This window comes from Budorcas taxicolor, chromosome 14, assembly GCF_023091745.1.
Source record: "Budorcas taxicolor isolate Tak-1 chromosome 14, Takin1.1, whole genome shotgun sequence".
Classification (NCBI taxonomy): Eukaryota; Metazoa; Chordata; class Mammalia; order Artiodactyla; family Bovidae; genus Budorcas; species Budorcas taxicolor.
The window spans coordinates 93,769,871-93,784,113 of record NC_068923.1 but is presented as its reverse complement, the minus strand read 5'-3'; the positions used below and the strand labels follow the sequence as shown (position 1 = coordinate 93,784,113).

Sequence of the window (14,243 nt, the reverse complement as noted above, 5' to 3'; positions counted from 1 at the left end):
AAACAGGTAACTTGTTGCCCAGAGGGTCTCAGAAACAAGATATCCGTGGCCTGAGAGTTTCAGATTAGCGGATGCAAACTGTAATATGGGACGGATAAACAACATGGTCCTGCTGTACAGTCCAGGGACTATATTCAACACCTCGAGGGAAATCATAATGGAAAAGAGTATAAAAAAGAATGCGTAAGGGTGTACCTGAGTCACTTTGCTATCCAGCAGAAGTTAATGCGACATTGTAAATCAACTAGTTTGTTTAGTCCCTAAGTCATGCCAGACTCTTCGCTACCCTAAGGACTGTATCCCACCAGGCTCCTCTGTCCATACTTCAGTAAAAAAAGAAACAAAAAAGAGATAAGATATACAGTCTCATTAACTAAAGAATCTTATATAAATCACTATTATTAGTAATAATATTTAGTTGCTCAGTCTAAGGCGGTCTCCACAAATGATCACTAATTCTTAGAATAATCGCCCAGCCTCTGGGGGATTCTGTCTTCCTTTTCCAGCACAGCAGACTGAAACTCAGAGAAGGAAACTGACTTATTCAAGAATATATGTCTATTAAGTCAGGGAAGAAAAATTCAGCCTCCGGCTTTGAAGGTCATACTCTTTCCACTATACTGGGCTGTCACGGTGCACAAAATTGTCAGATTTATTCTCTTAACATTCATTCATCTTGTCTTCTGTGAAATGGATCAATGACTGTGTTTACTCTTGCAGTTTTTGTGAGAGCTAACCATATCACATGATGCACGCAAAGCACTTCACACCAGTTTGGTGTGTAACAAACGGTGGCTCAGCTGGTGCAGAATCCGCCAGCAACGCAGGAGACCTGGGTTTGATCCCTGGGTCAGGAAGATCCCCTGGCAAAGGATAGGCTACCCACACCAGTATTCTGGTCTGGAGAATTCCATGGAGTGTACAGTCCGCGGTGTTGCAAAGAGTCGGACACAACTGAGCGACTCTCACTTCAGTTCAGTTCAGTCGCTCAGTCATGTCCGACTCTTTGCGACTGCATGAATTGCAGCACGCCAGGCCTCCATGTCCATCACCATCTCCCAGAGTTCACTCAGACTCACGTATATCGAGTGCGTGATGCCAGCCATCTCATCCATCCTCGGTTGTCCTCTTCTCCTCCTGCCCCCAATCCCTCCCAGCATCAGAGTCTTTTCCAATGAGTCAACTCTTCTCATGAGGTGGCCAAAGTACTGGAGTTTCAGCTTCAGCATCATTCCTTCCAAAGAAATCCCAGGGCTGGTCTCCTTCAGAATGGACTGGGTGGATCTCCGTGCAGTCCAAGGGACTCTCAAGAGTCTTCAACACCACAGTTCAGAAGCATCAGTTCTTCGGCACTCAGCTTTCTTTATCGTCCAACTCTCACATCCATACATGACTACTGGGAAAACCATAGCCTTGACTAGACGGACCTTAGTTGGTAAAGTAATGTCTCTGCTTTTGAATATGCTGTCTTCACTTCAAATGCTCCATAAAAGTTGGCTTTTGTTTTGTGTTTTGTTTGGCTGTGTGCCCTGAGCTGGGTCAGGTGCTGGGGAAACAGGTGAATAAGATACTGTATCTTTCCACAGGGGGCTTACGCTCAGTGTTGGGGAGACAGGGTCGGATAGATTTTGTTAACACAGAATTGTGGTCCCATGTGAGGCGTGCAGCGGCAGTCGTGGCCCTCGGGCAGATAGCACGGCCCTGCTCGTCCACCGCGCTGAGCCTCCCTGCAGAGCGGCGCTGTGTGATTTTGTAGGAAGGCCCTTGTGCCAGAGGCCTCTTTTTTCAAGTTTCCTTCCTAAAGGACAGATTAAATAAATACATAAAAACTGTTCTTAAAGTTAGGAGTAAGTGCTGTTCCTGCGATCCCGGAAACTGTAGTGTTGCCCCCAGGGAGGAGGCGAGTTGACCCTGGACCTTCCCCACGGGCGGAAGGGACAGGGAGGAAGAGTTACCACCACGAGGGAAGCGGAAGAATGTCCACACCTACAGCGTCCTTGGCAACTGCAGGAACGCCCGGCCTGTCTGCTTCCTCCCCACGCCCGAAAGCAGGCCTGCCCGTTGGCACGCCCTGCCCAGTTCTATGGGGAGGCCTGGTGGAGAATCACACCTCTGTGACTATGATCACAGCAGCTACTTCCGTCAAACCACGGTGTCTGCTGGCTTATTTCCTTAATGTTGCTTCCGGTATCTAGATTGTCCTAAGACTTTTCTTTTTTTTTTTTTTAGTTTTACTGGAGTAAAACTTAAAAGAATTATTTTTCAGAAAGGGTACATAAATATAAATTCTCTAAATACCTATGTGTCTCAAGTTGACTTCATTTGTTTCAAACTTAAATAGTTGCTTGGATTTTTACAGAATTCTAGCTTCAACACGTTGCCAAAGTTGCAAGACGCTATGCTGCTGCTGTTGGAGAGCCAACATGTCTTAAGTTTACTGATGGTATCAGTCTCATCCGTTTGTCAATAATTGTTTCGCTTGTTTCCTCTCTGGAAACTTAAGATTTTCTCTCTCTCTCTTTTTTTTTCACCTTGGAGAAATGAAATTTCACGATGGAGGTCTAGGTATGTGCCTTTTATTTTTTGTTTTTCCCATCTACGTGTTCAGTGAGTATTTTTATTCTGAAGAATCATCTTCCTTCATCTTGGGGAAACTGTACTCTTTAATTTCTTTTTCATCACATCGTTAGTGGCCACAGGACATGGCTCCCAGGGTCTTAGTTCCCCAACCTGGGACCAAACCGGGGGCCTTTGCAGTGGCAGGCTGAGTCCTAAGCGTTGGGTGTGCAGAAGGTTCCAGCACATTCTGTGATTTCTTTATTGCTTCTTCCCCTCCATTATTTCTGCCTATTTTCTACTGAAACTGCTGCTTGTTTTTATATTAGTATCCACACTTCCCCTGAAACATTCTCTCTCTTTTGAACTTCCTGTAAGATGGATGTTGGATTCCTTGGTTCTGTCTTCTAATTTATTAAATTAATTATCTGTCTTTTTGTTCTCTGTTCTGGGAGAATTCTCTAACTTTATATTCCAGATCACTAATTTAGTCATCAGCTGTATTTATTATTCTACTTTTTAAACATTTTAATTTATTTTTTAGTTATGTTTTTAATTTCTAAGAACGGTTTCTTGTTTTCTAGTTGCTCATTTTTAAGACAGCCCATTCTTGTCTTATAACACAAGAGCCTCTTGATCTCCCTGTAGACACTAATGTAAGTTTTGTTTTTAACAGATTTTACTTAACATATTTTATTCTCTACATTATCTCTTTTCTCCTGGGTTCATGATATTATAGGATACAAGAAGCAGTAGTAAGAAAACAAGCCAGCAGACACTCTCAGTTTAGAGTAAATAACTGTTGAAATTGTGTCTATGAAGCTTAATGCAGTTGTTAAGAAATATTTCCTTAAAAAAATCACAAGAATAATTTTGAAAACTAGTAGTCATCTGGAACTAATGAAAGTAAGATTATTTCAGTGAAACACTTGGGGCTTTGGGGTGTTAAGACAATCTTGTTTAGGAACAATTCGTTTTATAGATACTGATTATTTTTCAACATGTATAGAAAACTTAAGTTTAATTTTAAGCATATTATTTAAATACAAGAGTATCCAATAGGAGAATAAATTTAGTATGTATAGCTATCCTACAATTAAAGGGGGATAAAATGAACAAAGAAAAATTAATCTATATATAGACAAAAAAGCAAAAAGAAAATAGCATAACAAACAGAAAACAAAAAATGATGGCAAAAAGACCATTTTGGACAAATATCAGTTACTACAATGAATAAAAATAACTTAAAAACTTACCTTAAAAGTTGGAGACTATCCGAATGGTTAAAAATAATCATACATATTAAACATTGAAATATATCCTACCTGTTATAGGCATACAAAAAAAATTGGAAAAAATTTTGAAATTGAGGTCCACACAGAAGTATTACAGGTAAATTTCAACAAAAAGAAAGTTGAAATATTAATTTTCCTTAATGCTAATATATAGTATATAAGTATTAATTTTATATTAGGTGTTAATATAAAACAAAATGGAATTTAAGGTAAAAAGGATTAAATGGACAGCAAGTAATATGGCAGCCCACTCTAGGATTCTTGCCTGGGAAATCTCGTGGACAGAGGAGCCTGGTTAGCCACAGTCCATGGGGTCACAAAAGAGTTGGACACGAATTAGTGATTAAGCAACAAAGAAATATTTATTTACTGATCACTAATAAAACTCCAACAGGAAAGTATAATGGCTAGGAGTCTTTGTGCACCAAACAAAAAGCATTGGAATAAATATACTAAATCTGTTGGAAGTGCAAGAAGAAATTGTTCACAACAGAGAAGAGCCTTCTCTCAGGAATCTCTGTTGCAATCACACGTTTCGCTCTGAAACCTTAAAGCTGTTTGAGCTCTGTTGTCAGCTCCATTTGATCATCTTCATGTTAGCATTCTTCCGCTGCTCTTTCCTGCACTTTCACTAAATGCCTTTTCAAAACTCTCATTTTAAGGCCTGTTTCTCAGGGTGCCTTCAAAGGTGCTCTAGTCAAATGGACTCATTAGCTTTGTGATTTCTGAAAGATGCGTGTTAAGATTTTGCTGAGTGCTGATGGGAGGGAATTTGGATGTCATTTTTCTGAAGGCAACTGTCTTTTCTGTCAGCAGTATGCCGTCTAATCCTCGAGTATGACTGTTGATTTCATGACATTTAGGATTAGATGCAACCTTACTGACTGTCTCATAGTCACTTCAGATCAAGACATGGTTGGCTTGCTAGGTTTTGGACTGTTATTAAATTCAGGCAACTCATATAACTTTTCTGGATCTCACTAACTTGTCTTTGAAATAAGAATAACTTTGCACAGTGGCAGTATCATAGCCAGTGATGTTTATTCGAGGCGCGATTGTTGCTAACTGAAATAAGAATATAGGGCTAAGATAGATAGTCCTTCAGGCTCTTTCTTTCTCTAAGGCTTTATTTTCGTATTATGCAATATGTACTTCTATTTTTACCTAGTCTTTTTCTAAAATCCAACATTAACAAAAATGTTTCTGTGGTATATATTATAGAATATGGTATTCTGACTTTTCATCCTCTGACACCTGGCAGATTTTTGGGAGAATAACAAAATGTTTTAGGGAGTGATAGTTTTTGCAAGCAATTGCAAGGACAGATGCTGCCTGTACATTCCTTAGCTTTATTTGAAGTCCTCTTTGTGGGCGTGCTGCGATTCATGGGGTCGCAAAGAGTCAGACACGACTGAGCGGCTGAACTGAACTGAACTGAACTTAACTGAACTTGTGGGTTTCTACAATGCCGAGTCCGTGGTTCACTCACTCACTCATCTGGAACTCGGCTGTGTCTGACTCTCTGCATCACCATGGACTCTAGCCCCCCAGGCTCCTCTGTCCATGGGATTCTTCAGGCAAGAACACTGGAGCCGGTTGCCATTCTCTTCTCCAGGGGATCTTCCCCACCCAGGGATTGAACCCGGGTCTCCATGGTTAATGCTGAGTAAATGTCTCTTGAGTAAAGAGCTTATGTAAAGCTCCTTATAAATGTGCTTTCTCCCTTATTTAGCTGCATTACAGGCTCTGAAGAGGAAGAAGAGGCTTGAGAAGCAACTCACTCAGATTGATGGCACACTTTCCACCATTGAGTTCCAGAGAGAAGCCTTGGAAAACTCACATACCAACACGGAGGTGTTAAAGAACATGGGCCTTGCAGCAAAAGCTATGAAAGCCGTTCACGAGAACATGTGAGTGACCGCCGTCTCCCTCTGAGTCTCACGTTCCCTCAGAGCTTTGGAACTCTGATGACTTGGGCAGGGATGGGCTTACTCATCTGAGACTCTTTGACATGTTGGGATGGAATGCTCCCACAGAGAAAGAGCGGAAGTTTTAATCTATTAGCAGAAGAAAAGATCATGAGAAAATAAACAGCATTCATCTTGCCTTTAATGTTTTCCAGGCCTCACTGTTCTCAGATACTCCACCTGCAAATATTTTCATCCTATAGTTTCAAAAAGGCTTAAGTGGTAACATTCGTGAGGGTATTAGAACTGTACAATAGTGGCTGTCAAACTTTGCAGAAGTGAAGCTGCTCAGTCATGCCTGACTCTTTGCGATCCCAAAGACTGTAGCCTACCAGGCTCCTCCATCCCTGAAATTTTCCAGGCAAGAGTACTGGAGTGGGTTGCCGTTTCCTTCTCCAGGGGAATTTCCCCTCCCAAGGTCAAACTTTGGGAGGACTCAGAAATCACTACTAAAGAGAACCGAGATGCCCACACCCCTTTGAGAAAGCTTGGGACTGGGCCTTTTTGTTTTCAACCAAGTTCTCCGGGTGATTCTGATATTAACCAGTGTTCGAGAACCATTGGCATACCATATAATAGATGCAAATGTGGATTTGGGGCAGGTTTTCTGGATTGTAATCCCAGATCCTGGCTGACTGTCCTTGGACAATACTTTGTCTCTTCCTGATTCAGTTTCCTTGTCTGTAAGTTGAAGATAGTAATCATACTCACCTCATGTGGTTCTTGTGACAGTTGATGAGAAACTTGATACACTGCCGTCAGGAGTTCCTGGCGTAAAGTAAGCACTCAGTCATCAGTATTCATAGCGGCAGTGGGGCTCGTGACTGTTTGCTTTTTATTTGCACAGAGAATCTAATCCTTTCCTGAGCTTAAATATGATGGTGAAGTTTGGGCCAAAGGTGTACAAGGGCAACAAGTGTCTGAGGGACTCGTGGAGAAGGTTCTGTGGATGGGAGAAGGGGGGAAGAGAGGCCGCGGTCAGTGAAGGTGGCTTGCTGACATTTTCCTGACCTGATAACCAGCGGACCATCAGCCGTCATTTTGACAGCTTCTGAGGGATCGTTAGATTCACTCTGAGTCACCACCCGCTGTCGTTGCTGTGAGTTAGGTGCTAACTGTGTTCCAGAATCATAGCCCTTCTCCCAGGCAGTTCAGCCTCATCCTCCCTGGGTGTTCCTTTTGGGAAGAATTTACTGCTGGGCCCATATTTTAGCTGTACTTTTCACATATGATTTTTAAATACACGATCCTACTATCTTTGTTATGAATATAAGAACTGGAAATAAGGGGTGGGCGGAGGGCGGCTGGAGGAGGAACTGGCGGCCCCCGCCCACGTCCTGCCCAGAGAGTCCGGGGACAGAGGAGCCCGGCGGGCTGTGGTCCATGGGGTCGCAAAGAGGCAGACATGCCTGAGCACCTTAGCACCGCACAGCACGGCACAGCAAGATGCCAAAGTTCTCTGCCGGCGTCCAGCCCCGGTGGATCCAGGGAATTCGAAGGGTGGACGGCGTTGGCGAGGAAAGACTTGTTTATTGATTGATATAAGATTAGATTAGGAAACAATAGTATAGTAGGAAGATTAAGTGGAGAAAGAGGGCTGAATAACTTGGATTACGTGGAAGACCAATAAAATTCCAGACAAGGAATTTGCACCATCTACGTTGGGCCACCGGTGCTCGCTTGAATGTCTAAGGGTGCCTCGCCTTAGGCTCCCTTTCGCGCGGGTCTTAACGGCCAGGGCAAGTAAGTAGACCTGGCGAGCCTCCGCGCCCCAGATGGGAATTCAGCCTGAAATTAAAGTAAAGAGGAGACACGGGGGAAAGGGAGAAAAGGAGAGAGAGAGAGAGAGACACAGGGGAAACCAGTCCAGCGACTGGCTCCGGCCCCTATTGTCTAGAAAGGCCTTTTATACCTTTTTTTTGATTGTACCTAGAGATCAATGGGTAATACAAAATTATGCAGCGTTAGCAGTCCAGACTCTTATCAAAACCAGGCTTTTCTCTCTGCATACCTAATTGTATACACAAGTCTTAGGTGATTTACATCATCTTCTGGCCAAAAAGGGCCAATTAATATTTTACAGCCTTTTTTCTGATAAGAGTTTGTCAACCAGAACACTTATTTGTGTTGATCTTCCCAAAGTCTGGTGCCATTCTCAGAAAGCACTAAATAAAGTTACATTCTTACATAGCAAGGACACAAGAGGAGTGCAGTGATATATAACAAAGAGAAAAGTAATTAACTCAAAAGTCTAGTGTTGCTAACATCAAAACTATTATATATCTTTTTCCATATCCCATTTACATTGATTAACATCCTCCCAGGTGCCTAAAAGATAAAGAATATCGAGGCAGCAGTCATTGAGTCAACAGTGAAAACCCTCTACCAATATAATTTTTAACTCTTTAGAAAAGGCTCTGTATCTTTAAGATGCTTTTAAGCTTTGTGCCTCTCGCAGTTGGGGGCCTGTAAGCAATTCACAAGCTGTAAGAGGTCAGGGGGAACCTGTTAGGCAAGCTAGAGTGTTATCAGAGGGGGTTTAACTGAAACATCCCTTTCAAATGCAGAAGACTAAAGCCCTGAGTTGACTTTTTTCCAGAGAATATCAGAAGAGTGGAAAAGCAGGCAGATTCTTATTTTTTTGGGGGGGTGGATGCCCAGGAAATGCCAGGGGGAACTCCTGAAGTCTGATCATGACCTTGCGTATGTCAGCTTCCTTCCTCATGACCTTGTCACGGGCGGAATTCCTCACGCTGGCTCCCGGCAGTTCTCTTTTTGATTACTGCATGAAATGCTGTCAAATATTCGGCTTTTCCTCTATGTGGAGTCTGGAAAACATGCAAAGCATTTAATTCCACTAGGAATGACAATGTCAGCGTTAGTGGCTCAGTAATGAGTAACCTTGTCACCTCCGGTACCCATCAGCGTGGCCTGGGCTCAAGAGCTGGAGGGATGATTTGGAGATGGGATGCAGACACGGCCACCAGACGTTCGGACCCGAGCCTGTGGGGCTGCAGGGGCCAGAGGGGCTCAGGCACCAGGAGCTGGCTTGAGACCTGCCATCGGCCCTGGGCCTGTGATCCTTTGCTGAAGCTGCTGATTCTTCTGAGGCCTTCACAGGCCTAACCCTGCTCTCATCCGTTGTCTCCCAGCCCATCAGCAGCCATGGGGAAGTTCTCAGGAAGTCAGAATCTCGGGACTACAAGGCATTATGGAAAATAGATATCTGGTCTCCAGAGTCCATCTTCTACAAAAAGCTGCTCTGATAGTGGCTTCTGAGTGCCACCCTAGCTTATCTCACTCACTGTGGTCCTTGATGACCTGTGGCGTTGCTTCCTGCAGAGTTAATACATAGCATGTATTTAACCGTTTCATATGCCCTTCCACCCTGGAGAAGGAAATGGCAACCTGCCTAGGAAATCCCATAGACAAAGTCTGAGCCTGGTGGGCTACAGTCCATGGGGTCGCAAAGGGCTGGACACGACTTAGCACCTGAGCATGTCCTACCAGAAAAAATTTCAAAATGGGTCTACAGATATGCCCCCTAGTGACTCCCAAATGTAATGGCTATCAATTTAACTTACGTAATTTAAAATATATGTGCATATACAGAATTATTAATTTCTTGAAATGTAAATTCTTCAAGTTGATCAGTCCTACCACGAGGGACGTTTATAATCCTACTGAAATAACCAAGAGTTTATGTTGAGTTGGCTCACTTTTCATGGGGGATTGTGTCTAAATTCATAATTTTAAAGTAAAATTCTACAATAGTTCAACACAACATTGTTTCCCAGGGATCTGAACAAAATAGACGATTTGATGCAGGAGATCACAGAGCAACAGGATATTGCCCAAGAAATCTCTGAAGCATTTTCTCAACGGGTTGGATTTGGCGATGACTTTGATGAGGTGGGTGTCACAGTGTGGAACAGAGCGCGTGCTGCTGAGAAGGATAGCTCTTCCTGGGACTTCCCTGGAGGCCGCTGGTCACGACTTCACATTCCAGCGCAGGGGGTGTGGGTTCCATCCCTGGTTGGACCCCACGTACTTCAGGGCCAAAAACCTAAGACACAAAACAAGCAATATTGTAACAAATTCAATAAATACTTTAAAAGTGGTCCACCTCAAAAAAAAAAAAAATTCTTGAAAGAAAAGATAGCTTCCTGCCATGTGAAGCCGGCAGGTGTTCTTACACATGTCCTTTAATATCACTAAGGAATGAGTGATATGTGTTAGAAAAACACCTGTCTTAAGAGGGAAATGAAGTGTTGGCAGCTCTGATTTAAAGGAAAGATGAGTATAGTTTGGCAAATAGCCCCCTAATTAAGTTCTCAGCTATTAGAAGAGCAGCATGTGATGATGTGAAGTCGGTGAGTTTTAATTGTTGACGGCTGCGTAAACAGCCCCATTACGAGAAATGCAGTGCTCACACATCTGGGCGAAGCAGAGCAGACTGTCGCTCTGCAGGGACAGGCAGATCACGCTCCTGCTAAGTCGGGCTAGGCTGCCTCTGGTGTATTACTCGGGCTGTGAAACAAACGCGGCGTGGCATTATTAGCACACACATTCCATTGAGATTAGTCAGTCCAGTAATACCAGACTAGTCATACTGGTGAAGTCTGCGCTGTGAATTTCAATTGTCCCCCTCAAAGCGCACACAGGAAGGACTGGTGCATGTTTTGAAACGTTTCAGGTTAGCGTGGCCAAGACTCTGACTTCCTGCATTCACGCACTGATCAGCACAGCCCATCTAGGAAGTCAGATGTGGTTCCGCGGAGCCCGTGAAAGTGAGGATTGGGTGTCAGCCGCTCTTTTGTTTCTATACGTATTTGATTTCATCTCATTTTCCTCCATTCTCGTTTTTTTAAAAAAATTGAGAGGTAGTTGATTTACCAATATTGCCTAGTTCCGGGTGTGCGGCAACGTGATTCTGTCGTACATACACGTAACTATTTTCTCAGATTCTTTTCTCTCATAGGTTATTATAAAACATTGGTAGAGTTCGCTGTACCATGGTCCTTGTGGTTATGTTTCACTTATAACACTGAGTACATGTTAATCCAGGCCCCTCATGTAACCCCCATCCCCATCCCCTTTGGGAGCCATGCGCTTGTTTTCTGCGTCTGCCGGTCCGTTTCTTCAGCAGCTTTTTAAATGCTGTAGGCCACGGCTTGGCAAGGGTGGCTTTCAGGCCAGATCTTTCCCGAGCTCTGTTTTTGTTTGGCCTGTGAAGCAAGATGGTTTTCATATGTTTAAACCACTGCGGGCAACCGCAGCAGCAACGACAGCAGCAAACAGAAGGCCGCTCGGCAGGGGCCGTCTGTGGTCTGCAGCGCCGGAGGCGGCGCGGTCCGGCCCTTCGCAGAAGCGCGCCTGCCGCTGGCCGGCTAGTGGGCATCCGGAGGCTTTATGCGCGCTGCGGAGCCCTGGGCTCGCGAGGACGCCCCGCTCTGCCACGGACCGCTGAGCCCTGTGAGGCCCCTTCACTTTTCGGACCCTCAGTTTTCTCATTTATAAAATGAACATGACGATCAGTAGACTATTCTGAAGTCCCTTAAATTCTAAAATGCTTTTATCAATGAATGAAGAAGTGTTTGCTACCTGAAGCCTGAAAGTGATGGAAATGATTATTTTGTGCTCGCATATTTGTTATAGGAAATAGCGATCTTTTCAGTGCTGTTAATGACCGTCAAGCACTGTTGGCGACCCTGGGCGTACATTCAGCGCAGGGTAGCGTGTTCTGCTATTACTGCACTTGCTATATTCGTTCCTAATTGTTCTTTTAGCAGAAATAGGATGTCAGAATATTCATTCTGAAGGTATTTTATTCCTTCAGCCTGTGGAGAACTGTAAAGCCAGCAACTAGCCTGAGGCACTATTTCACAGGGCCTCCTGCTGTACATTTTCGTGTTTATTTCCTTTTTTGAGGTAGGTATAACGGTTCCCAGACAGCTCAGCTCGCCGTTTGTCTGATACATGCTGACTTGATCCAGTGTTGTGCTTGGCTTCAAGATCTCCACTCTTGGCCTTAGTACTGTTACTCTCATTTTAAGATAGAATAATTATTTGTTTGTGAGCCTTTCTCCTGCATTCCAGAAAGCTCCTTAAATGTAGGGACTGTTGATTGGACTTTGTCTCTCGAGCCCGGAGTTCATGCCTGGCCTGGAGTGAGCTCTCGATAAATTTGTTCAGTGCCAAATGAATAAATGAAGAAAAATCCTTGGTGGAATATGAGTGTCTTAGGTCATTGCTCATGACAATGGCCTCAGAATTATAATGATGACAAGTTTAGTTTTGACTCCCAACCTCTCTCAGGGGGTTGGGCTCAACCTGAGGACTGTTTGAGCCAGTTAGACCTGAACTAGTCATCTCAAGCCATATCATTTCTGGCATAAGGTGGCTTTTACCCTCAAAGTCTCAAACTGGACTTGCTTTTCTAATGTTCTTGGGACAGAGTAATTTAAGATTAAGCCAGACTGTCTCGGACTATTGCTAACAGAAGGAAATACAGTGTACTCACCTGGAGTTATTCTTAACTCAAACACACAGCATGGTTTTCATCGGCTCTGGTAATTTAACAAAGGAGCCATAGTATCTTTGATTCTTTTTACGTTTGGTATGTTAAGGTTTTGCTATATCTGGTTTATTTTCAGTAGCATTAGCCAAAATGAAAATATATATTTCCTTTAATTAAAGTTTCACAGATTCTGAATTCGTAACAGTAGAACATAAAAGTTACATTGAAAAAATGACAGGCAAAGTGTAAATTTTCTAGAAGCTCTGGAGGTTATATATTCAGCTAGCACAAATTACTTAAAAAAATGTTGACTGAAGTATTATAAGATTAGCTACAACAAATTTGCACAGCCCCAAATATTCATATTTTAATTATTGCTCAGTGTTGCAAAAAAGACTTAGTCTTAAAATAAATATTCCATTTCACTGGATTCTCACATATCAATTGGGTAGCAGATGTTTTTGTTATTGTGTTTGAGGAAACCCACGTCTTGAAACGTTAACTCCATAATTCTTTCTTTCTCCTATGTTCAGGATGAGCTGATGGCAGAACTTGAAGAACTGGAGCAGGAAGAATTAAATAAGAAGATGACAAATATCCGACTCCCGAATGCACCTTCCTCCTCGCTCCCAGCTCAGCCGGACAGAGGGTTGGGCAGGACGCCTGGCGCGTCCTCGGCACACCGCTCTCGAGCAGGTCTGTGCCTCACCCCAGCCCCCGTGGTCAAATACTGACCTGAAGTCATGGCCAGGCCCATCTCAGGAGGACCTCTCCCGCAGACTTCCCTGGCGACCTAGTGGTTCAGACTCAGCACCTCCACTGCAGGGTGTGGGTTTGATTCCTGGTCAGGGAAGTAAGATTCCTCAGGCCCTGCACAGCCAAGAAAAAAGAAACTCTCAAGAGTAGCGAGCATGCCTGGGCTTCCAGGGGGCGCTAGTGGTAAAGAGCCTGCTTGCTACGCAGGAGATGGAAGAGACGCAGGTTTGTCCCCGGGCCGGGAAGGTCCCCTGGAGGAGGGCATGGCAGCCCACCCCAGTGTTCCTGCCTGCAGAGTCCCATGGACACAGGAGCTGGGTCCGTGGGGTCGCAAAGAGTCGGACACGACTGAAGCGACTTAGCACACACGTCTCTTCAGCACTTATTTTCCATTTCAGAAACATACACCTTTTAATGAATGATTCTAATTTGTTTTCTGTGCTGAAGGTGTGAATGTCACCAGTGACTGATTTTTATCCTTTTTTTTTTTGGTCCAGCATCTTCTAGGAGGACAGAAGGAGAGGATGATGACATCCAACATTTGGCAGCTTGGGCTACTTAGAACGGAAGTTTTGGATGCAGCTGTACATAAGACACGAAGATGTTTTTGCCAAATACAGAAGCTAACACAGATTGTTTTATATTTATACTGGATGAATGATTGTCTTTTAAGCCTCATAGGTAAAAGTTAAAGGAGTCATGTGTAGCTTTAGGACCCCTTTAAGATGAAAAGGGACTTCCCGGTAGCGTTTTGGAGGATCTCTTCCTCCCGATAGGAGGGACCATTCTACCTTCTTCCCTGCTGTATTTCCAGTCCTGGCATGTAGTTGGTACTCTATGTATTTGTTGAAAAGAAACTGAATCCTATTAACATGTGAAACATATAATCAACTATAAGCCACTTCAGAGTGATGTGTTCTGAACTTTCCTCCCTGTGCGAAGGCAGGTTTGCAGTGAGTGTCCATGTTAGGAGATTTGTAGCCCACGGTAAATGTACAAGAAATACAACTTTTCATAGGAGAGGCTTCTTGTAAAGAAGTCTTGTGTGAGTTTACACATAAATAGTTTCATTGAATTTTGCAATTTAAAATCTTAAAGGAGTTTTAATTGACATTTATTATGCCAATTAAGCTTGGAATGGGGCAATGG

At 43.5% G+C, this 14,243-nt stretch overlaps 1 protein-coding gene across 1 annotated transcript in view; it reads left to right on the top strand.

Annotated features, from left to right (window-relative positions):
- Positions 1-13,656, top strand: part of CHMP4C (charged multivesicular body protein 4C) — a 30,377-nt gene extending 16,721 nt beyond the window's left edge. The window contains exons 2-5 of the mRNA XM_052651920.1: positions 5,584-5,761; positions 9,616-9,730; positions 12,872-13,034; positions 13,592-13,656. Of these exons, the coding sequence (XP_052507880.1) occupies positions 5,584-5,761; positions 9,616-9,730; positions 12,872-13,034; positions 13,592-13,656 (521 nt within the window). The remainder of the gene's footprint in view (positions 1-5,583; positions 5,762-9,615; positions 9,731-12,871; positions 13,035-13,591) is intronic.
- The last annotated feature ends 587 nt before the right edge of the window (positions 13,657-14,243 follow it).